Source organism: Mus caroli, chromosome 14, assembly GCF_900094665.2.
Source record: "Mus caroli chromosome 14, CAROLI_EIJ_v1.1, whole genome shotgun sequence".
Classification (NCBI taxonomy): Eukaryota; Metazoa; Chordata; class Mammalia; order Rodentia; family Muridae; genus Mus; species Mus caroli.
The window spans coordinates 38,891,376-38,913,561 of record NC_034583.1 but is presented as its reverse complement, the minus strand read 5'-3'; the positions used below and the strand labels follow the sequence as shown (position 1 = coordinate 38,913,561).

The window sequence follows — 22,186 nt, the reverse complement described above, 5'->3', positions numbered from 1 at the left end:
GTTCTCCAAAAGAGAACAGTTTCTTAGATTAAAAATAGCCATAATCACTCCGTTAGACAAGCTGCTTGGCAGAGGACTTAGCATAAAATTAAGAACAACACCCAAACCTCGGGTTTAGGTGGAGAGCTTGCACGAAATGTGTGGTTCCCTTTGTTTAGGAACGCTCTTTAATCAGGATGAGCATGTGAGCACTTCTTACCTATCTGCCTAAAAGGATTTAAAAAGAATTTTCTTTCTTATATGTATATTTTCCAAAAATGATGTTTTATGTTACATATTAAATGCAACTTAACAGTATACATGCGCACACACACACACACACACACATACAATTAAGTGCACATATACCTTTGTGAACAACTTATAAAAACATTCCCACTCCATTAAGTCACCTGCTTTAGGAACTTGCTAGAGCCCTGCCTCACTTAGTACTCTGTCCCTTCCTGAAGGCTCCCTGGAGTTTCTAAGAGGTTCAAACTCACAATCTATAGCTTGCGTTGACAGCTAGTGAGATGCCAGGCATCTGGAAACTGCTCTCCACACCAGAGCAAACAGGTAGCTTCACAAACAAGGAACCGCTGTTAGTCTGCAGGCATTTTTGTGTTTCCATGAGAAAAATCAGCACAGAAAGGAACCTGGGACCCATAATTCACTCATCACTGCCGGCTGGTGTCAGGATTCACAGCTGTGGACTGTTTTTGGCGTTACACATTTTTGTAGTGGTTCCTGTCTGAGTCATGGAGGTGGATCCTGTGGTTAAGCTGAACACTAAAGCCAACTCTATCTGTGCCAATACTTTCTACCCCCCGTGAAACCTATGGTGAACCTGTGGATGTTTGCCTCTCCTGGATTTCTTTCTCCAATCCAGACATGGGCGCTAGACAGCAGGCCTAGGCACACCAGCCCTTCATGTGCTGTTCTGTGACTGCTGTTGCTGTCTGTAGGACAACTTACCAGACTCTCGTTGCCTACAAGACTGAGGTGATGGACAGAGCAGAGGGAGCATTGGCTTCTGAAGCTCATCCAAGGCAAACCCAGTAGGTCCGCAGCAGCTTGAACCCAGAGGATTTAATTCATTATAGCATCAGGATCCAAGGACGCATCGGTAACCAGGAACCTTCACACTGGTCATTTCCCTTTCTCTGACAGACAGGGAAGTCACATGGCACCCTATGTTCTAGTAAGTGACACGCTAAATGGTGTTCCTTTAGTCTGTGTTCCCACAAGGAAGGTGGAAATGTGTCCTGGGCCCATTGCTCGCTTACCCTTTCCAAAGACTTCAGGAGGTTCTGTCTTTCTTTGAGCTTCTGAATACTGATTACAATTTTGTGTCTTGCGCCTTTGGTAACATTCTGTAATCAGATGCAACAATATATTAGAACATAACATATTCAGGAATCAGCTTAGAGGCTCTCAGAGGCTGGGCTCTACTTAGTCTTTTGTTCCTACATGTTCACAGGCAGGCCGGGATACATTTCTCTCTTGTTGCTACCACTGTCCGAAAACCCTTCTTAGTCAATATACTAACTCCGTCTGGCTACCTGTTTGCCCATGACCTTTAAGACAGAGAGCCACATAACAGCCAATTATCCCACCCAATGTGAGATGTCTTCACCTTCACCATGTTAAATGACCTTTTTGGTTTTGTTCAGGACACTCCTGTCTTCAGGTTGTCTTACTTCAGTCCCTCTTGGTTTCTCTGGAGGCTGCAGTATTGCTGTTTTTTGCTTTCTTGGGGCAAAGGACGTGAAGCCCAGTACTGCCCATGTGCACCAACCACCACACAGGGAAATTCTGTTCCTTTACGACCATCCTTTTCCTTTCCATTATGAAAAGTGGAATTTACTTCACTCTAGGTAAGCATGCAGAGTTGTGGATTTTTTATTTTAAACTGGCCACAGCAGTCAGTGGGGGGACTTCCTTAGAACCTTGTGGATTGTGGTCGCTATACACTTCCCAGTAAAAAGGGTCCCTTGTTCTAAGCAGGTCTCTAATGCAGTGTTCTGGCCATCTCTGTTCCCTGGCAACCATTCTAGAGTTTCTCCTTCACTAGTGAAGGGCAGAGGGTGGCAGGGGCATCTCTGCCCCTGCAAACACTGGGGATATATTTCTGTTTCGCTGTACTTTTCGGATCCAGTAAATTCAATTATTTTGTAAAGTTTGGGTCAGGCTCTAGCGCTACCATCCTTGGCAGGACTTTCTCTCTTTTTTAAAATCTGAACAACTGATGAGTTGGCTTTTTCTCTCAACTTTGACCTAAACACAGATTGCTCTTTGAAATAGTTCCTGTCAAACCCTGGGATCCGAAGCAGCAGCTGAGATCCAAACAGTGGTGGGAGAAATGCTAGGAAGTTGAAATTAGTGCCTTTCGTTCTCTGAGAGTGTGCAGTGACTCTGGGCTTTGTCTCGTTCTCAGCCCTGGTATTTAGCCAGGCCTACAGAAGGGGATCTGAGGGCACTGACTAAGTACAGGAAAAGCAGAGGTCAGTGGGGAGCCATGTGGCAGCCAGGCCCTGCCCCACACGCTCCAATCTCTCCTTCCTGTGCAACGAATATTAACTCATTTAGACCACCGGTTTCTTCGAATTGTCGCTCAAAGGAAACTGGGGTCAATTTGAAAAAAATGCAAATAGCATTTTAAACAAGAGAAACAAAAACACACATTAGATCTGTTGGCCAGAGCCTGGCATGGCAGAAATGGTTTCTGGGGTGCTGCTGATGGGTGTTTGCCCTCAGATTTTGTGGGGAGAGACTTAGGAAGGAAGGAGAGATTCTGCTCTTTTATGGCTTCAGAAGGGAAAAAAATTCTAAGGCCCGGATAACTTAGCCGCCCTCACTGGCCCATGCCATTTGGGGTGGTCAGAAGAATGTATTTTAAACAATTTACTCTGATCTCAGCTAAGACAGTGTGAATGATTTTGGAAGAGTGTCCTGGAGTGGCTAGTGTTTCCTCTGGCTGGTCCAGTTAGAAGTTAGTGGATGTGTGACCAGACTGGATAAACAGACGAGGAATCTGTCCCTATCCAAACAAGTCTTGGCTTGGTGGAGGAAAGAGAAGAACCAGGGGAAAGCTCTTTGGAACACTTATGTGACACCACACCTGGCAGTACCACAGGGTCTTCCTTAGCACCCAGAGTTTGAAGGTGCACTTGGCTCTGTCTTTTCCTAACTTCCTCTCCCTTGCCTTGGCCCGTGACTGCCTGCTGATCTTTATCTTCCACTGAACTGTCAAGGCAAGAAACTAGTTTACTCACCGTGGGACACCAGCCAGCACCAGGCAGCTCCTAGATCCGGGCAAGCTACGGAGTGGATAAGGTCTGTTTCTGCATCCAAGACAAGGTCTGTCTGATGCTGAACCTCAAGACCTTGTCTCAGGGAAGGGGCCCCTCAGGCACATACCTGAGCCTCCAGTTGACACTCAGTGAGGGCCATCATTTCCTCATAAGACATCTGCGAGAAGAGCGCAGCGTACTTGTGCAGGCGGAGGCTTTTTAACCAAGCTGGAACATCTATGGTGCAAGATGCGCAAGAGATGGAAGGAGAAATGAAAGGGACAAGAAGGGATGATGAAAGATGGGAGGGCAGAGAGGGGGAAGGGCGATGGCCAGAGGGAAAAAAAAAGAAAAAGTTATTACTTAACTTAGGTAGCAACTGATGGCTCACAGATTAGGGCTAACCCTGGCAACCCCACTGGGCCTTAAAGTTTACCTAGACCAGGCACTGCTAACTTGGGGTTTAAGTATTTCAGGAGAAACAGGAATTCCCTAGAATACTTGTGTGTGTGTGTGTGTGTGTGTGTGTAGTTTTCTACAGCGCCTTTAAAGTTATCAAAGGAGTTCATCACAATAAAGTAAAACACAAAGAGCCACTGCTTTAGCTGGGCCAACTTACTGTTGTCTTGGGAAGAACTGACTTAGAAAATGCCCAAAGTAGATACAATAGTCTATACCCTCAGGACACTATTTTTCTTTTTTTGAAACTTAGTATAAATCTCTGAAAGCTATGTCAGCCACTTCGAGAAGCTAGAACCATGTGCAGTAGTTGTACTCCATCACTTCCTTGCCTGGTGTTTCTTTCACCTTCCCTGGCCCCCTGTGGGATAAAGGGCATCCTGGACTACCAGTATTACCACTGTTGTGGGATAGCTGCCAGTCATTTCTCCATAAGAAACATCACAACACAGAGGACCCAAACCTTGCCTAGATCCCAGGATAAAGGAAATGCCAAGGTACAACTGAAACAAATCCCAGGCATGGTGTTTTAGAGTTAAGAAAATTACTGGATTGAAGAGCGACTGAGTCATTACTTTGCTAATTGCAACTAAAATAAATCATTTACCCAAAGTCTAAAGTCAGAATTTTTGAGCTGATAAGACCTGAGATCATCTTTCCCTAACCCTACTCACCATACAGATGGCAGCGTTGTGCCATTAAGTCTAGATCACAGAGAAAGAATGTGGTCAAGTGGGGACTAGAACTCAGGTCCTTCTGCAGCTCAGCTCTTTGCTACATTGCACCAAGGACTACAGAGATCACCAGCCATAGAGCTAAGTAAATAGAGATTGAGAGTATTTTGAGATTCCAAGGTACTGGGAAAGTATCATTCATGCTTTCTATAGGGCATCATCATATTGCTAATCATATTGGTCACAAGATTTTGTACTATTGATTATAAAGTGGTTTACTCTGAGGCACTGATGAGCCGGCCACACACATTCAAAGGTAGGTGGGAACTTTGGGTTTTCCAATGTGTAGAGTAGATAGCCAGGACTGAGGGAAGACAGTTTGCCTCCCAGGAAAACCAAACCCAGGCTCAGGGAGTGTGGACAGGGTTGGTCTCCTTAAAAAAAAAAAAAAAGCCAGGCAGCCAGGCATAGCAGGTGATCATTGGCCTGCTGCTGAGTGATCTTGTGCAGAGCAAAGATGGAAGATTTCTGAGAATTAGAACTGAACGTTCAGTTAAGGACAGACACCATCGTTTCAGGCTAGAAATTATTTGATTCTTTGCTTGGAAGGTCTTCAATCTACTGTGACAAAAGAGATTCCCTCTGGGACCATCATTGAATAAACTCAGGCAAGGCTTTTCCAGGTACACAGTGCTAACTCCTACCATAATTTTCAGCACAAACCATCTCTGGATCACCATTTCTGGACATGCTAGCCCGTAGTCTGGTACTTTTCCTGATATAATGTCCTGGAGCCCTTTTACCAGACTTCACTCTCTGTCAGTTATTTGTTTTTGTGGAAACAGTGGTAACACTTGTACAGGCAAGGGTAACCATAGGTTGACATCGGTAGCCAGGTTAACTACAGCTCTGGTGTTCTGATCACTTGGTCACCAGGTTTTGTGTTGCCATTCATATCTTTTTTTTTTTTTTTTTGGGGCAGGGTTTCTCTGTGTAGCCCTGGCTGTCCTGGAACTCACTCTGTAGACCAGGCTGGCCTCGAACTCAGAAATTCACCTGCCTCTGCCTCCCAAGTGCTGGGATTAAAGGCGTGTGCCACCATGCCCTGCCATTCATATCTTTTAAAAAAAAATCCCAACCACTGCTCAGAAAATACAATGGTCATGATTCAGAGAAGTCTGGTTAATCCAATGCTAAACTTTGATACAACTCATCACAAGAGGGATGGAGCAGTTCCATGAACTCTCTCTTGTTCTTGTTCTTGTTCTTGTTCTTGTTCTTGTTCTTGTTCTTGTTCTTGTTCTTGTTCTTGTTCTTGTTGTTGTTCTTCTTCTTCTTCCTCCTCCTCCTCCTCCTTCTTCTTCTCCTTCTCCTCCTCTTCTTCCTCCTCCTCCTCTTCTCCTCCTCCTTCTCCTTCTCCTCCTTCTTCTTGTTTTTCTTGTTCTTCATCTCCATCTCTGTCTCCTCCTTCTCCTTCCTTTCTTCCTTTAAACCAAGTGCCCTAAAGCTTAATCATGCAAAATCCACTGATGGTAAGATAAATAAACTCCTCAGACTTAAAGATACGTTGCAAAGTTTAAGTCAAGAAGCATGAGGGGCAACTCTTGGCTTACTAAATGCTAGTTCCTTTCTAGAAAGTAGCTTGGACAACTGGGGTCTCTTGGAATAGGCAGGTCTGGCCTCATTCATTTCTTCAAAATGCAGGTCAGAGGGTGAAGTTTTTCTAAAAAAGGTTCCTACAACCATTCCACAACAGGATGAACTAGGCCTTCCTGAAGACTTATCTCCAGACACATTCCTGGGAAATGTAGGCTCCTTCAACCTGTACATCCTTAAGGAGGTCAGCCTACTTGCATAGCGCGTAGCTCAGTACCATGTATCTAAGGAGCTCCCTCTCCTTCCTGCAGGGAGAATGGGTGAGCAATGAGAAGGAAATCTCAGTCCTTAGGAATGCAACCTCCCAGCTATACATTAAGACCCTGTCTCTACAACAACAATGAATCCCAAAAGAACAACAGAGAAAAAAATAGCCTACCGACCATTCTCTCTCTGGCTGGTAGGGGAGAGACTTTCTCTTGCCAGAGATTTAAAAAGAACTCCATTAAGTGGGAAACAAGCAAGAGAAGAGTCTTGACTTTCATTCCTACATGCAAGAACTCCAATGACTGGGTTGCTGGATTCTCTAAGAAGTTAGCCAGGGATGAACTCCGAGAAAAGCTTAGATGTCAGTCTGTTGGAGGCAATGTTGAAAACTGTTTGAACTTCTCAGCTTGGATCTCCTCATTTCTGTGTGAAAAGCTGTGGCTATGGTTGGAAGAGTCTGCAGAGAGTCTGGCAGAGAAGCTGAAATGTAAATTCAGCATATATGTCTTCAGAGTACAATTGTTTAGCTTCATCTAGGTTGCTTCTGTTGGATATAGAAATGCAGGTCCCAAGCTAGAGAGACATCCTCTCATGGGGTGTAAGAGAGATACTCTTGTTATAAATGAGGGGGAATTCCCTGCCAACTAAGGAAATGTTATTTACTCAACATTTACTAGATGCCATTTGTTCAGGTCAGACTCTGTGAAGGCATGTTCTTGTTATTAAGGAATTTGTGACCCAGAGAGCATGACTGAATCCTGTGCAAAAATTATAACAGTTCCAGTCTAAGTGCCGAGAATACCCAAATCCTGTGGTAGTGCAGAACAAAGAACACTTGGTTTTGCCAAGGTAGCTGGAGGAAGCTCCTTACATTCCCTTACTGCTTGGAAGACCAGCAGCTTGGAGTCCACTGGGAAAACCACATTGTAGAAGCCATTTCATACAGTAGGAACATCAGAAGCAAAATCCAGAGCCTTGGGGACATTTAGGGTAGAGAAAACACCTGGTGAATGGTGGAAACAGAGACAAAGTGGGGACACATAGGCAGGTGGTCAGGTGCCTGAAATATGAAATGTCAAAACAAGGAAAGTAGAGTTTTGTCTTGTGGGTGATGGAAAGCTATTGAAATCTGCTCACTGGAAGCCTAGGTGATGTGTCAGAAGGATGACGTTGGTCATGGGAAGGTAGCTGGAGTCTGTGAGAAATGCCAGCCTGTGAGCTTAGGAAACCTTGAGGGGGACTTGAGGAAGGTGGGAGGGGGATGAAAGGATACAAACTGATGGTACTGGGATGTCAGGAAGAGTAGGGAGGGATGGAAACAAAGGAACTGAAGATGGCTCCTTTGGTTCAAGTTTGGTGAGAGGGAAAACAAGTAGAGAGCCAGCAGACTAAGACCTTGGGAGAAGGCTGAGCTGAAGAACAGCTAGCCTTGTCAACATACATGCTTGCTGGCTTTGTCATGGAAGTAGATGCAGCCACATAGCCAAGGGACACTGAGTGAGACCAGAATAGAGCCATGGTGAAGCTTTGGGGTGGCAAGCTTTGAGGGGAGAGGTTTAGGAAGAGAGGGCTCAAGCACCATCATCTATACGCATAATAAGAGGCCTTGCGAAGCTCCTTCCAGCTCCTGTTGCAGGAAATGTTGGTTTATCTTCGCCTGGCCATTTTGGGTAACATATTTATCTTACATACGTGCTATGTACACCCACAGGTCTTCAACAATGGAATCAAAGTTTTACACTATGTCACTTTTTTTCTCCTTTTAAAGTTTGGATACCTTAACTACAGAGAGATTTTGTGTTATGTCCTTAGCTCACATGGAAGCTGAGTTTCAGTGAGAACCTGGGCTGCTTTTCTATTATGCCTCTCATGCCAGGTCAACAAGCTATGCGGCACCCAACCTCAAATGAGCACAAGCTGATGAGGGAGGCAAAGAAGGGGGAGAGATGAAGGTAGCTCTTTTTCTAGAAGAGAGAAACATGGATGAGCAGTTTTTCATGAGAGAGCGTATTTGTGGCACTCTTGGTACCTGATGACAGAAACCAACTCTTATTCCTCTCAGAGCACTAGGCTGATCTCAGTCTTTTCTCTAAGATGTGGCTTGCATCCTTGGTCTCTGAGGGAGAGAAGGAAACCAGAGGACAGGGGCAGAGGGACTAACATCTCACTGTTGAGGTCAGAAAGAAAGCAAATTCTGCAAGAATGCAGAGCGGCCGTCTAGTGATACCATCAGGGCTGTCTTTATTTTTTGGTCAGAGCAGAATAGAGAGCCTAGTTCTGTTCCAGGCACTGAGCAAAGGGCGGAGGCACCCTTGCTGGGTCCTCAGAAGCCAGATCCTCTTGGGGGAAACTCCTGGATCCTGAGGAGTAGCCAGGTTGTTTCAGGAGGGCTCCCTTCTCATGGGGACATACCATGAGTCTTTCTCTGAACACATGAATGAGGGGTAAAATACTTCAAAGACTTAGATGCAAACAGTGAACTAACTTTCTTCTGAAAGCTTCTTTTGACCATAACACTCCACAGTGCTGTCTTTAAAGAGCCTGCTTTGTACTGCTAAAGAGAAGCTGAGGTTCTTAAAGGTCCCAGATGAAGGTGATACACACTCAGCAAAGAGTGCAGGCTAGAAATCCTGAGACCTTCAGGACCTACGAGGAGTCCTGGGATTTGCTGTTTAAAGACATCAGAGGTCTTAGGTTATCAGAAGCTATTAGCACAGTTCCATGGCCATGAGGACCCATTTGTGCAGTGCAGGTCACATGTTGACATTACGGAGTTAAAACACACACACACACACACACACACACACACACACACACACACACAGAGCATTGGATTTATTCTAGTTAAACGCATTCAACACAACACCTGGAAAGGCAACTTTCTGAGTCAAAATCATTTTCCATGATGGCTGATCTGAAAAGTGTCCCAGCCACTTAGGGTGTCACACCATGCCCACTCCATCACTCAGACTTTGACGACCCTCAGAGGTGCTGAATTCAAAAACCTTTTCTACATGGTTTTCTCACAGTTCTCCCTGCCCCTCTCTCTCAGAGCTCACCTCTAAATAATTTCATTTCCAATCTGAGAGAGGCCAAGGCTCAAAAGCTTACACTACAAACCCGACCCCAAATCCTAAGCCAGCTATTTGCTAGGAGACAATATACTTTATTTGCTATGTGGAGAAAAAGTTTACTCAAGTTCCAGCTGAGAGACTCCCTTGAAAAGACAAACATTTTCCACAGTCAATGGCCTTCTTTGTTCCTATCAACTGTGTGTCTGTCAAGGTTACTGCAGCCAGGAGTTCCCCCTTTTTGTCTCTATTATGTCTATACACACATAACACATCAAGTTCTATTATCTCCATATTTCTGTGCTAATGGGAAGTGTCAAGTCACAAGTATACCCAGTTGATGTTATTCTGAGATAAAGAAGCTACAACTTCCACCAAGAGCATATAGTACCAATCTCTACTCCCTCACCCAGGCAATCATTCTTGCTACAGCCAAATTCTCAGGCTTTCCCACTCCTGGCATGTGGTCCTCCAGAGGGATTTCCCAACACCCTTTCATGCATGCATAACACTGAAACTGCCCCGCTGGGCAGGGCAGGAGCACGGTGCCCATGTGGGGTCCACTGAGCACTTGCACACCTTCCCAGGACCATTGAAGGTTGCCACATTTACCATGCCCCAAACTGTCCCTCATTAATTCCCATAGGCCCTCTACCATAGAGGACATCTCTAGGTGTCCCAGACAGAAACCTAGGGGCCATTCTAAATGCCACCTGTTCACATTGAGTGGTCACCAAATCACTTGCTAAATACTGTTCACATTCAGGGGTCACCAAGTCTTTACGATTCAGTTTCTCATGGAGGACTTGTGTCACACTCCTTGCTCTCCATTCTCACTGACACTTATCTTGGTCCCCTTTCACTCATCTCACCTATTCCTGAACAGCCCTCCATCTCTCCATTGGCTTTCAAATCCAGAATCCCCTCTCCTTCTACTTTCCTGAGCATTGCATACATCGCTGTGAAGGCTTCCTTTCAAATATGTAGATCTAATCGAGTGGTCCTAGTTTAGAAATTCCTCCAACAACTTCAGAATCGAAGGCACAATCCTTTCAAAGGTCAAGGACCTTCCTCTGCAGATCTGTTTTCCACGTGCCTTGTACACTCTAGTCATGGGCTGTGCCCCTACCTCACACAAGTTCACAATGCCCGTTCCCTCAGCACAGAATTCCTTCCGTCCATCTGTTCTGGCTGACCTGTAATCATGCTCTACGGCTCGGATCCAGATCTCATCCTTCTAGAGACTTCCCTCCTGTTTGAATTAGGGCTGCTCTTGGTGATTGTCTCAAGCCAGGACAAATGTGAAGACTCTCCATAGCAGAGTCTTCACATCAGGTAACTTTATGTGAATCTCCTAGACCTAGAAGACTCCTCACCTCTGTCTCCTAATGAGTACGAAAGTGAGCCAGGGATTCACCCCCATACCAAAGCCATACCAGGAGCCCTGGCCCCTTGATAAACCTCTAGGTGTTAACTGCATCACCTCGGAGGGCTCACCATGCTACTGAGTGACAGATTTGTTCCTCCACTGACAGGCTGCCTTCTTTCTAGGAAAGAAATGACTTAGTAACGTAAGACTTTCTTCTCTCTCCCACCTGAGATATGAACTAAGAGAGTACATTCAATTCATCAGCTACCCAGGGATGAGGGATATTACAACTGAGTACCAACTTAGAATCAAGAGTCTCTCCCCTGAGAAAAGTCATAGTGAAGCTTTTCAAAAGAACATGGAGACCTGAATTTAAACCATAGCCAGCACAGTTAGTCCAAACATTTATAAGGAGCTGCCTCCTTGGGGACCGCCAACAGGAAAATTCCATATTCCGGCTCAGGTTGCTGTTTGAGGCTTCTAGTGGATATTCAATCCCATGCTTTCCCTTTAGCCTGAAGCCCTACCTATTCCATAGAGCCAACCCAAACCACTAGGACAAGTGTTTACTAGAAAAAGCAAAGCACAGAGAATCAGGAGGAAGAAATTAATCCTCTAAGGGTTTATTCTGTATGCTTGACCCAAGAGGTATGTTCCCAAGGGAGGATGGTGGCCAAACTGGCTAGTCTATCCAGATGAGAAAATAGGCAAGAACAAGCCCACGATTTCAGCCTGCACACCAGGTGGCTAGAAAAAATGAATGCAATTATTGTGGCTTTGATTTTTTCCCCAAGATGTGAGGTGAGGGTGATGTATACACCCAGAGGATTTGGGATTATTCCAAATTCTACTCCAGCTTCCTTTTTCTTGCAGACCAGACATTTGCCAATTAAAAAAACAGCCATTTGGTGATGGCCCAAGTGTCTCTGTTCCTGCCAAGGGACCCAAGGCACAGGAAAGCAAGCATGGGGGTCCACAGGAAGGCTCTTCTCAGATTCACATCAGTCGACTCCATACTCCACTGTTCAGAAAGTGGGAATTGATTTGGAAATTTATAAGATCATCTGCTCTTAGGCCTGGAGATCAAATGACAAATCCTTGGGACTGGTATATTAAGGGTTGCTTCTTAGATGGAATTTTAATAGGCTATCCTGAGTAGAGGAATTCTTGGAGGCTACTTTACAATAGGGCTGGGTATGGAACATTTGTGTTCAACAAATACTGGACCTATGTCACTTTGGAATGCTAGTGTTTTGGGGTTCGGACATTTCTACCATCTGACACTGTCAGTTGAATTGAACACATATTCTCCCTATAAATAGAATTCTTTATCACCAGTTTCGTCCCTTCCCTTGAGTTTCCCACTGTTCCTTGCTAGTGTCTGCAAGCGTGGACATCTCTATCCACTTCTTCAGGGAAAGATAAGTTCAGTAGATCAAAGAAGGCAGAGGCACACAGAGAAGGCAGGTCCTTCCTTCCCACCAGCCACCAAAGAGCTTCTTTATGTTGGTATCTATGTGCTCCGAAATGAATGAAACTCGGGGATGTGACATTTTGTCTGTGTGATTCTGTGATTGACAAAGTTTCAAGAAGTCCAGGGAAAGGAGTCAAAGGAACGTATCCATAGATAACCCTTGAGTTCTAGAAAGCGTTTAACATCTATGAAAACAAAACTAAACAAACAAAACCCAAACCAGTGGGATACTCATTTTCGATTTTCCCTTTGCTCATATTTCTTTAAAAATTGATACATTATCTCTATTCACTTCTTACCTTAGAATCCTGAGAGCACACATTTATCTACTTAGATTTTTTAAGTGTGTCTAGGACCTCCAAACAAGTTGAGGAAATAAGAGGAAAATAAAGTAAACGGAAGGGAGGAAGCCTATGTGAGACACCAGGCAGTGAAGTCGGCATTCTTCTAAGTAAATGGCCCCTTCCTCAGGGTCCACCTTGCTGCTCAATACGCAAACAATGCTTCTCTTGTGTTACCAGTGGAACAACATACACTGTCCCAGAATCAGGCTGTCCAGACACTTCACCTGGATGTAGCATCCCTTGGGAACAGGTTTTGCCCATCCTCCAACATTATGGTGAAGTCCCCAGAGCCCTGTGGAAGAGGGTTATACACCCTGTATGCCAAAATGACCCTCAGCATCAGCTGTTTTTAAAGACTCATGTGTATTCCCACAGGAAAACTTAAAGACACATCCTACTTCCAAGGGTCTCTCAGCACATGCCTGTTGTGGGGAGGGGCTGGGATAGGGAGACATAACCATAGACTGCTCAGGGGAAGACTGGAGGCCAACCTCACCACCTAAGTTGATGGACTCCACTTTTCAACCTAGCTCCCTCTGAGATTTGGCACTGGAGAAGATGTGGGCATACACTCTGTGCCAGGTTCCTATCTTGGGAGGGGATGAGGTCAAGAGACTCTTTTATAATGGGATTAGAAACAGCAAACCTCAGGACTGTGTGTTAACAGCAGCATGGAGGCCCCTCTCAGAGCCCGTCCTCAGTGCTGTCCCAGAAGCCTGCCTGGTTATTGTCTTGCTCATTAACATTGTTATCAGCATGTCTCTGATGAGCATCTTCCCCTAAGGACTTCTATCCCTCTAACAACTGGCATCTAAAAACACAGAATGCATGCATCCTCTGTGAGCTCATCACTGGTAATTTGGAAATCTCTTTCTCCTGAGGAGGATCTGTAGGATAGGGTCCATTGACAGGCGATGGAGGAACATTTATTTAGGTTGCACAATAGGCCTTTATCATCAATTTGCAAATGTATTACCCGGGTTAAGACACTAATGGTTCTCATGTCCCTGAAGCAGATGCAGAGGGAAGAGCTTAAAGATTTCTTTAGATTTCAAACAAAAATGGAGTAATAAAAAGAAATATCACTGTGATTCTGCATTAGAAAATAAAAAGTAATAAAAGGTTAATGGTTTGTTTTTCTGAATTAGTTACAGGCCCTGGCCATAGCAATGTAGAAGTGGAGCAGCTTAGCATCTTTTCAGATGACCCTATCCAGACTAGCAGGACTCATTGTCCAAGAGTCAGTGCATAGAAAACATAAAAGATGCTGACCTCTCTTGCTCTAGGTTCTGGGTGGGGGCAAGTGATCATTGAGCACTGATCTAGGATCAGAAATAGAAAATCAGGACTGTGTATTAATGGCAGTTTGAGGGCACTTTCAGAGCCTGCCCTTGGCATTGTCCCCAAAGCCTGCCTGGTTGTTGTCTCACCAGCTAACATTGTTATCAGCTGGATGGAGACTTTCCAAGACCTTTCCTCCAGGGCCAGTTCTGGAGTTCTGGAAGGCATGGCTTGAATGCAGGAGCCTAAGGTGAGGGGCTGGGCTCCCTCTTTCCTGTTGACCACCTCTCTTTCCCCTTGGACTCCAAACCAAGGGAGGGCCTCTCGGTTCCTCACGTGGTCACTCACCTTTCATACCACTACCTTCTTCTTGGAATGTGTTACGAGCAGTGGTCTGATCTTCTAAGTGTTCACTCCCACCACTTCCTGAAGAGGCTACACTGCTTTGTGGAGACAGGGGGGCATGATCGGATGGGAGGCACTGAGATCCTCTAGCTCGTAAGTCCTCATGAGACATCCATCCATGTCCTAGAGGCTGGTTTGGCACATTCATGGGTGGGGTAAGGGACACAGATCGTTTCAAAGGGCTGTGGTGTGCCTGGCCTGAGAGAACTGGAAAAAAAAATAGAATGAAATAGGTTATTCTCCCCACTTTAGCCTGGGACGCAGAATAACCCACAATACCTCTCAACCCTCAAGAGATACCACAGCTAACTCTTACACTCCACTGGTGGCATAGTGGGCTGAATCAGGCCTGAGACTATCCTATCCTCTTCATGGTTAAAAAAAGAGGCTGCCTGGACCTGCTTGGTCTTAGTCTTGTGAGTTTGGATCTGCCTTTATTTCAAACCCACAAATCAGACTTTGGAGCAATGAGCCTATACAATGGGCAAGGCTGACAGCTTGAAAGTGGCCATCTGACCAAGGGGAAAAGAACATGTGTTGGACAATTTTATGTTTTAAACACTAAGCGTGATGTTTTACCCACATCAGTATGGAGGGCTTGAAGGGACAGGCAGGGTAGTCACCATTGGGGAATCTTTGCAGGGATGATCTAGAAGCTGAATTAGTTAGTCTAAACAGGAGTCAAGAAACTGTCACCTCTGAGTGGGGCTCAAGGAGGGAAGCCAGCACTGACGTGACCTCAGGGTATGGGGCACTGGCAGGCATGCTGAAAGGGCTAATTCTTTCTCTTGCCCTCACGGTTCATGTCAAATTTTATCTGGCAAACACCTTCAGGTAACAAGGCTTTCATTCAGAAGCCACCAAAGCGCTCCCAGTAAGCATGGTTAGTCCTTCCACACAGTGGACAACCTCTGCATGGCTCCTTTTTTATTTTCCAGAAAACTAGGAAAAAGCAACAAAATGCACATAACTGGCCAAATTAAATTGAAGGCATTCAAAGGAGGGATTTAAGCAACATCAAGGCTGAGGGAGCCGATGTTACCCTTGGTTGGTTTTGATGGGTGTGTAAAGTGACTTTACAAAATAAGACTATTCATAACTTTTCCCTCAGTCTATTTTGACTGCTGCTGTACTAATGTGGAACTGAGCCATATACATTTTTAAACATTTTCCAGGGAAGCCATTAAACTCCACCTCTGATTCTAACCCCTCCAGTGAGACATTTTCTGTCCTACTTTTAGCCATGTATTTCCTTACTGGCAAGAACTCTCTGTGTTGTACAGTAGGTAGACCAGATGACTCAAATAGTGGACAGTATTGCTTTTAGACTGCATTTCTGGAGGGATGGTACCTACATAAAGACAAGAGCAAGTGATTAACATGACCCCACTTACTTGCCAAAAAGCATGTCTGAGACAGTAATGGTATGGTCTGATGGTGAGCTGGCAACACTCTAAGAGCAACAAGGCTCAATACTTTTGGGGTCAATGTTTCCACTTGACCTTGTGTGTGAAGTGGAGCAATCAGAAGGACTAAATAATAAAAACTTCTTTATTAACAAAATAAGTGTGTTGGGGGTAGGTAGAGGTGCTTTTGAGTTACTTACTTAGGAAATTTCTAATTTGAGTAGATTCTTTTGAAGACACAGGATTTTTTTTAAATCTATCTTAAACATATGTGAATACAACTTAAAAATAAGATCCTATCAGGTTTGCCTTTTCACTAGATTAAAGAATAGATTATTTGAAAAGGCTCCCTGGAAAATGCACTTTTCTTTCCAACTGGAGAAGAACTGGCAAAAGAAAAACAAAACAAAACAAAATAAAACAAAAATAAGTAAATAGAAAACAGCAACAAAATGAAGAGAGAAACCAATAGAAAGAAAAGCTAGACACCCAGAAAATTCATTTCATGCCTGTCTAAGCATTTATGTAAAATTGGGCAGACTTGTCTGAAGCCTCTGAGCGCTGGAACATTCTGGCTCAGCTCTGCATTTTTGTACCTCTGGTGGGGACTTCAAATGGTGCTGGCCAGGTATGGCCACATTTCCAGATGGGGCTCCCTCTGCACAGCTGGAATTCAAGTGAGTTTGAAACCACAGAATAGGACTTGCCAAAAAGGGATTGACCAGAGGAGGTGGGACCTGTGGTACGTAGGATGTTTAGAGGCAATCACAAAATTAATAAGCAATATCCACATCTCACGATTCATGGTTGCTGTTAGTATGGTATTTACTTAGGATGTGTGTCCACATGTGTATGCACATATATACCACAGTATGTATGTGGAGGTAGGAGGACAACTGTAGGAGTTGGCTCTCTCCTTCTACTTGTGAGTCCAAGGATTGAACTTAGGTTGTCAGGCTTGCTAGCAAGTGCCTTGACTCTCTGAGCCATCTCGTGGGCCCCTCATTTTAATTTGGATGCTCAGATTTATATAATGTGTACGTAGTAGCTGAATTACATTATTGAATGGAGCCAATTTGTTTTCTTGGACCTAAAAATTTCTCAAAATCCATGCTGCCTCTCACTCCTGGTGGAATGGCGTGCGTGGGAAGCTGCCAGTGTCCCAGAATGCCACTGGTGATTAGGACTAGAGGTAGATATTTTCCTCACTGAACTGGCTTATAGGGATTTGACACTTACAAAACTGTTTTTGTTTTCCTGAGCTTGAGTGAAGTCAGAGGGGAGAGGGCATGAACTTGGCTTTTGCTTCTGTCTAATAAATGACTTGTAGTTAAGATGCCAGGGCCCCTTTTCCTGGTGACTTTCCATCAAAGGCCACTTCTTCTCTATCTTAGAGGGAACCCTCTGATCCTTAGGGCTGCCCACACTCAGGTCTCTCTAAAGTCATCTTACACAAAACTTCTGATATTTGGAGAAGGTTGGGGGTTTACAGCTGTGCTGAACATCAGACTTAAACCAAAGGAAGACTATTCTGGGCAAACTCCCTCTTCTTCCCAGAAGAACAGAGACACCGTCTGTGCAGGTCTCTCTTCTTAATCTTTTCTTTTTATGTGTATGAGTTTATGTGTATGAGTTTTGTCCGTATGTATGTCCGTGCATCCTGTGCATGCCTGATGCTCTTGGAGGCCTGAGAACAGCATCGGATCCCTAGGAACCTGAGTTACAGGGTGTTGTGAGATGCCTGATATTGGTGCTGGGAACCGAACCTGGGTTCTGTAAGAGTTTCAAGTACTCTAACCACCGAGGCATATCTACAGGTCTATCTTCTTGTAGAGAGGAGACTGAAGTGGAGAGATAACTCAGGGGTGAAAACAAACCTTTAGGTCTTAGCTCTTTGGTGTTAGCTCTTATTCTGGGTTGATCAGGTCTAAAGTGGCAAAGGGGGTAACATCGGTTTTAAACAGGCATAAGACTGGAACAGAGCTATAGGATTAATGAGGTGGCTGGCATGGCACCCTGGTTGCATTTCTTTCTGGAACTCAACTGAAGCAGTGACCCAATAGGGAGAGAAGATATGGACGTTCAGGGGAAATACTAAGACTAATTAATAATAATGATGATAATAATAATAATAATTAAACATTATATGCTTATGAGTCAGGATGGAAGACCAGTAAGAACAGACTATGAGGAACTATAAGAAGCCTTCTAGCCTGGCTGGTGGTAGCTGCCCTAGAAGGACTCTGGCAAGAGGCTCTAGAATGCACTTGCTATTGACTGCTGTGTGGTGGCCAGTGGCTAATGATTGCTTCAGAGGGCTGTATCAGAGTCATGCTTAAATGCTGCAGAATGAAGTGTGCTTTTACAAAACCTCCACAGGGATAAGGAATTGGCAAATTCTACTTGAGTGGAAGCCCTAAATTTATGCTGCATCTATGACACTGACAACAGCGTAGGAGAGGCAGCGTGCTGTTGGATGGCTTCGTCATATGAGAACCCACATTAAAATCTGCCCTGGGGAGCGCAATCACGACTCCTTTGTACCTGAATCACTGAAATGACAACTCGGGATTGTATATAGTACGGATTCGATTCTGCTTATAGTTTTAGGAATCTCTATAAGAAATTTGAAGTCTATACTCGTCTGTATAAGAAGCCCTGCATACACTGGCCATTGGAATGTCATAACCTGGGGAACATTTATAAATTCAAATGTCCTGAAAAGAAACAGAACATATTGAGTACGTCTATTTGAAATATGCAAAAAAAGCAGTTAACAATAATCTGCTATAGCAGCTAAGCTGTATGGCAGCACCAAGGGTGTCCTGACCCTAGGACAAACTCCATTATGCCACTTGGGGCCAGCCAGTTTCTCTGGCCTCATCTTACTTCGTGATTTTTCTTCCCATCTCCTAACATCTTTGATGTGACCCTCTTTCAACACCTTGGAAAGGAAGTATGTGACTGCTGTCTGTGGAGTCTGTCCTAAGTGTCCAGATTTAGTTCTCATTTCCTTTAACCAACTTTGACTTCGCTTTCATTTTTAATTACTGAGATAAAATTCAGGCAGAAAAATTTCAGCCTATGTAGGACTCGTTGGAGAATATTAAGTAGAATTTCTGTTTCTGCCTCCTGGCAGAGAAGTGAGAAGGGAAAGGCAGGTGTAGGATACTGGGCCTGCTATGTCTCTGGTTCACGATCAGGCAGGTCTGAGGACCGTGAGCCAGGGTCTGACAGTGCCACTGGAACAAGGAAACCCTGTCCTAACATTAACGGAGGCCTTTTGTTATGGGTCACACTTCCCAGTTCTTTTTTGTTTTGTGATTTGTGACTTAAAAGACATTTTTATGAGGACAGACTCCTAACGCTTGAGAGGTAGAAGTCTCTAAAAAGACATTACTCAATAATTTCAAAACTGAGAGGCATGAGCCCCTGAAAATCCCTGTGCTCACCAGGCCCCCATCAGTGGGTGAAATGACGTGCTCTGATTTTTATGAGCACCTGGACAATTCTGGAATTAATTTGAGATGGCTATGATAAACAAAAAAGATCTATGCTAGGTGTGTCGTTATTTTTTGGTTTTGTCTTCATTTGCCTCAGCAGATCTGAGGTGGCATTGTTGTTTTAATGGGACCTCAACCTTTTGAATTACTAACTCATCCAGTTCCTTTGTAGGTTAACCTAGGGCGCTGGCAATCGGCAGGGGTGACTGCTCATTTCTTTGTCGAGAGACACTTCCCCCTGTAATTCAGGTCAGTTTAGGAACAGTCAGAGAACTTTCCATGCTTGTGATTCCCTCAAGTTTAAACTAGCCATGACTTCTCTTGCTACCACTGCGAGTGTTGAGGAATGTTGGATGTTTGTGTTCCAATTTGGCAATAAGGACCCCCACCTAACTGATGAGGAGTCCTTCCCCGTCTGACCATGTAACCTCGGCTCTCACTCAAGCTTAGGTTCTGTGAGTGCAGAGACCCAGGGATAGCTCTCAGCTTTTTAGTTACCTCAAACTCAAGAAGCTGCCTGTTTCTCACAGAAATTTGTTAACTTTGGACTTTGTCCATTTATCTTACTTATGAGTATGGGTGTTTTATCTGCATGTATGTCTCTGTGTTCTGTGTGTACAGTGCCCAGAAGGTGGCATTGGGTCCTGTGAGACAGGAGTTACAGACAGTTGTGAGCTGCCATGTGGGTGCAGGAAATGCAGCCCAGTTCCTCTGGAAGTGCAGCCAGTGCTTTTAACTGCTAAGACACCTCTCCAGGCCCTCTTTGTTAAAACTTAGAATTCCAAAATGTTTGTGTATTAGAATGTAATCCAGTAGCATAATTAAGCTATAAAAAATTAAATCATTTTATAAGAGATGGTTATGGTAGAATATGGTCATTTATATATGTATATATACATACTTATATGAAAAAGTCATTGACATACTTTACTATGTATGATTAATATATAATGAAAACTTAAAATGTAAGTCGTTCTAATTTAGGTATTGAAAAGGTAGAATGGGAACCCAACTGTTTGCATGTTGTTAAACGATGTTAACTTATTTCACAAATGGAAAGGTCCCAAAGGAAAGGGTCCCAAGGGAATCTCTAGGACTCAGGTGACATGTTGTGTATCCTAACGTGTGACAAAGCTCACGGGAGAGCACCCCCTTATTGTTCCTCACCCCCTTATTGTTGCACTTTAACAATTATTCCTAGAGCTGACCTCCCGCCCCAGTTAGAGCATCAGGAGAGCCTTTGATGAAACCACGTCAGGACTCACAAAACACCTTATTTGGAAGTCTTATTGAAGGAGGTTGGTCAATATGCATCAAGTTTAAGTAGAAAGAGCTCCGCCCATGCAGCGGTTCAGAAAGGCTACTGTTTGAAAGAAACTGAGGTGGGTGACGTGGTCTGTTCCCTCTCTTAAAGGTTTAGATCTGTATATCATGCACAGTGATTCGTCTATGTTTCAGTGTATCTAAGCACTGCTACCAGCATCTAAGCATTACTACTAGACATTTCCAACCTAAAGAATGAAGTTCTACTAACACTTTTGGATATAGAATTCTAGGCACTTGCCTCTCTCTTCTCTCTCTCTCTCTCTCTCTCTCCTTCCTTCCTTCCTTCCTTCCTTCCTTCCTTCCTTCCTTCCTTCCTTCCTTCCTTCCTTCCTTTTTTTTCTGAGACAGGTTCTCACTGTGTAGTCCAGGCTGCCCTTAGAGATTCACCTGACTCAGACTCTCAGACTCCTGAGTGCTGGGATTAAAGGCTCATACCACCAAACCAGGCTAAGCACCTTAAACAAGACTCAAGGGTGAAATGGTCAGGTGACTGAGCTCTGGATTACTCCTCTTTGATTGGATTTGTGGTCAGAGGCCCTATGGTGGGAAGCTTTTGGGAAAGAAAAAGATTCACAGTATTTCAAGAATACATTTTGAAAAATACAAAGAGAACTTGATCAATAACATCATGCAAAAAGCCCCAGTAGGACTCACATTTATGGTCATGAACAGATTTGAGTAAGTAGGGAGAGAAGAGAAGAAAGGATCATTAGTTATTAGGCAAAAACTCCCATGCGTTGCCACCACTGCTTCAGAAGGCAGGTTACAAGCACATCCAATCAGTCAGAAGCCTCAACTCTGCATGCGTGCTCTCTGCTTCTTGCCCAAACATTTAGAAAACCAATGCTTAGAATATGTGGACACCAGAAGAAGTTCCCCCAACTCCACTTCCTTTTCAGGGAAGAAGAGAGAACATGCCACAAAGCAGAGGTGTGATGGGATGTTCCAGGCAAGCCAGGGGTAGAAGCTGCATGCTTTTTGTGAAGAGAAAGTGCCTGTGGAGACCAGACCAGACCAGTCCAGACCAGACCAGACCAGACCAGACCAGACCAGTCCAGACCAGACCAGACCAGACCAGACCAGACCAGACCAGACCAGACCAGTCCAGACCATACCAGACCAGACCAGACCAGACCAGACCAGACCAGACCAGACCAGACCAGACCAAACCAAACCAAACCAAACCAAACCAAACCAAACCAAACCAAACCAAACCAAACCAAGACTCCAGAAGAGAACGCTGCAGAGAACATTACAACAAAGTTGGCAAACGGCTACCCTTTTGCTCATTAAATCTTTCCTCATACGCTACTGAGATGAAACCGTTCCCATGCAGGGTTGGCTTCTTGAGAAGCCTTTCCTGACACCACTATTCCTTGTCACAGTGTCTGCTCGTATTACCTGCAGATAGCTCAGCCCTTGGGCAGAGCAGTCCTGTCTGCTTCTGACTTCACGCGATCACTTAAATATTTGGGTTATTAAGAACTAAATTAGAAGGTTTCTGTCAGGCTTCTGTTACAGCATTCATCTTTAGAACATTTTCCTTGTCAGTTTCTGTAATGGCAAAACTGGGCATCATCCTGTAGGCAATCTATGTCAGATAACTGCTGGTTGACATCACAACTTCATTGCCTGGATTAAGTCAGACCAAAACCTAATGTAGACATTTTACAAAAATCAGAAGATTCCCATTTGCAGTTCTCGTTTCCAATCAAGAGGCTCTGAAAGAATCCACCCAG

The 22,186-nt window shown here is 44.4% G+C and overlaps 1 protein-coding gene across 6 annotated transcripts in view; it reads right to left on the bottom strand.

Annotated features, from left to right (window-relative positions):
* Samd4a (sterile alpha motif domain containing 4A) overlaps positions 1-22,186 on the bottom strand; it is a 223,799-nt gene that overhangs the window by 40,840 nt on the left and 160,773 nt on the right. For 5 of the 6 annotated variants that reach the window (XM_021181615.1, XM_029469337.1, XM_029469338.1 and 2 more), the window contains 3 exons: positions 14,156-14,419; positions 3,400-3,509; positions 1,266-1,352 (listed from right to left, as the gene is read on the bottom strand). In XM_021181615.1, coding sequence (XP_021037274.1) covers positions 1,266-1,352; positions 3,400-3,509; positions 14,156-14,419 — 461 coding nt within the window. The remainder of the gene's footprint in view (positions 1-1,265; positions 1,353-3,399; positions 3,510-14,155; positions 14,420-22,186) is intronic. The other variant, XM_021181616.1, reaches the window with a different exon arrangement.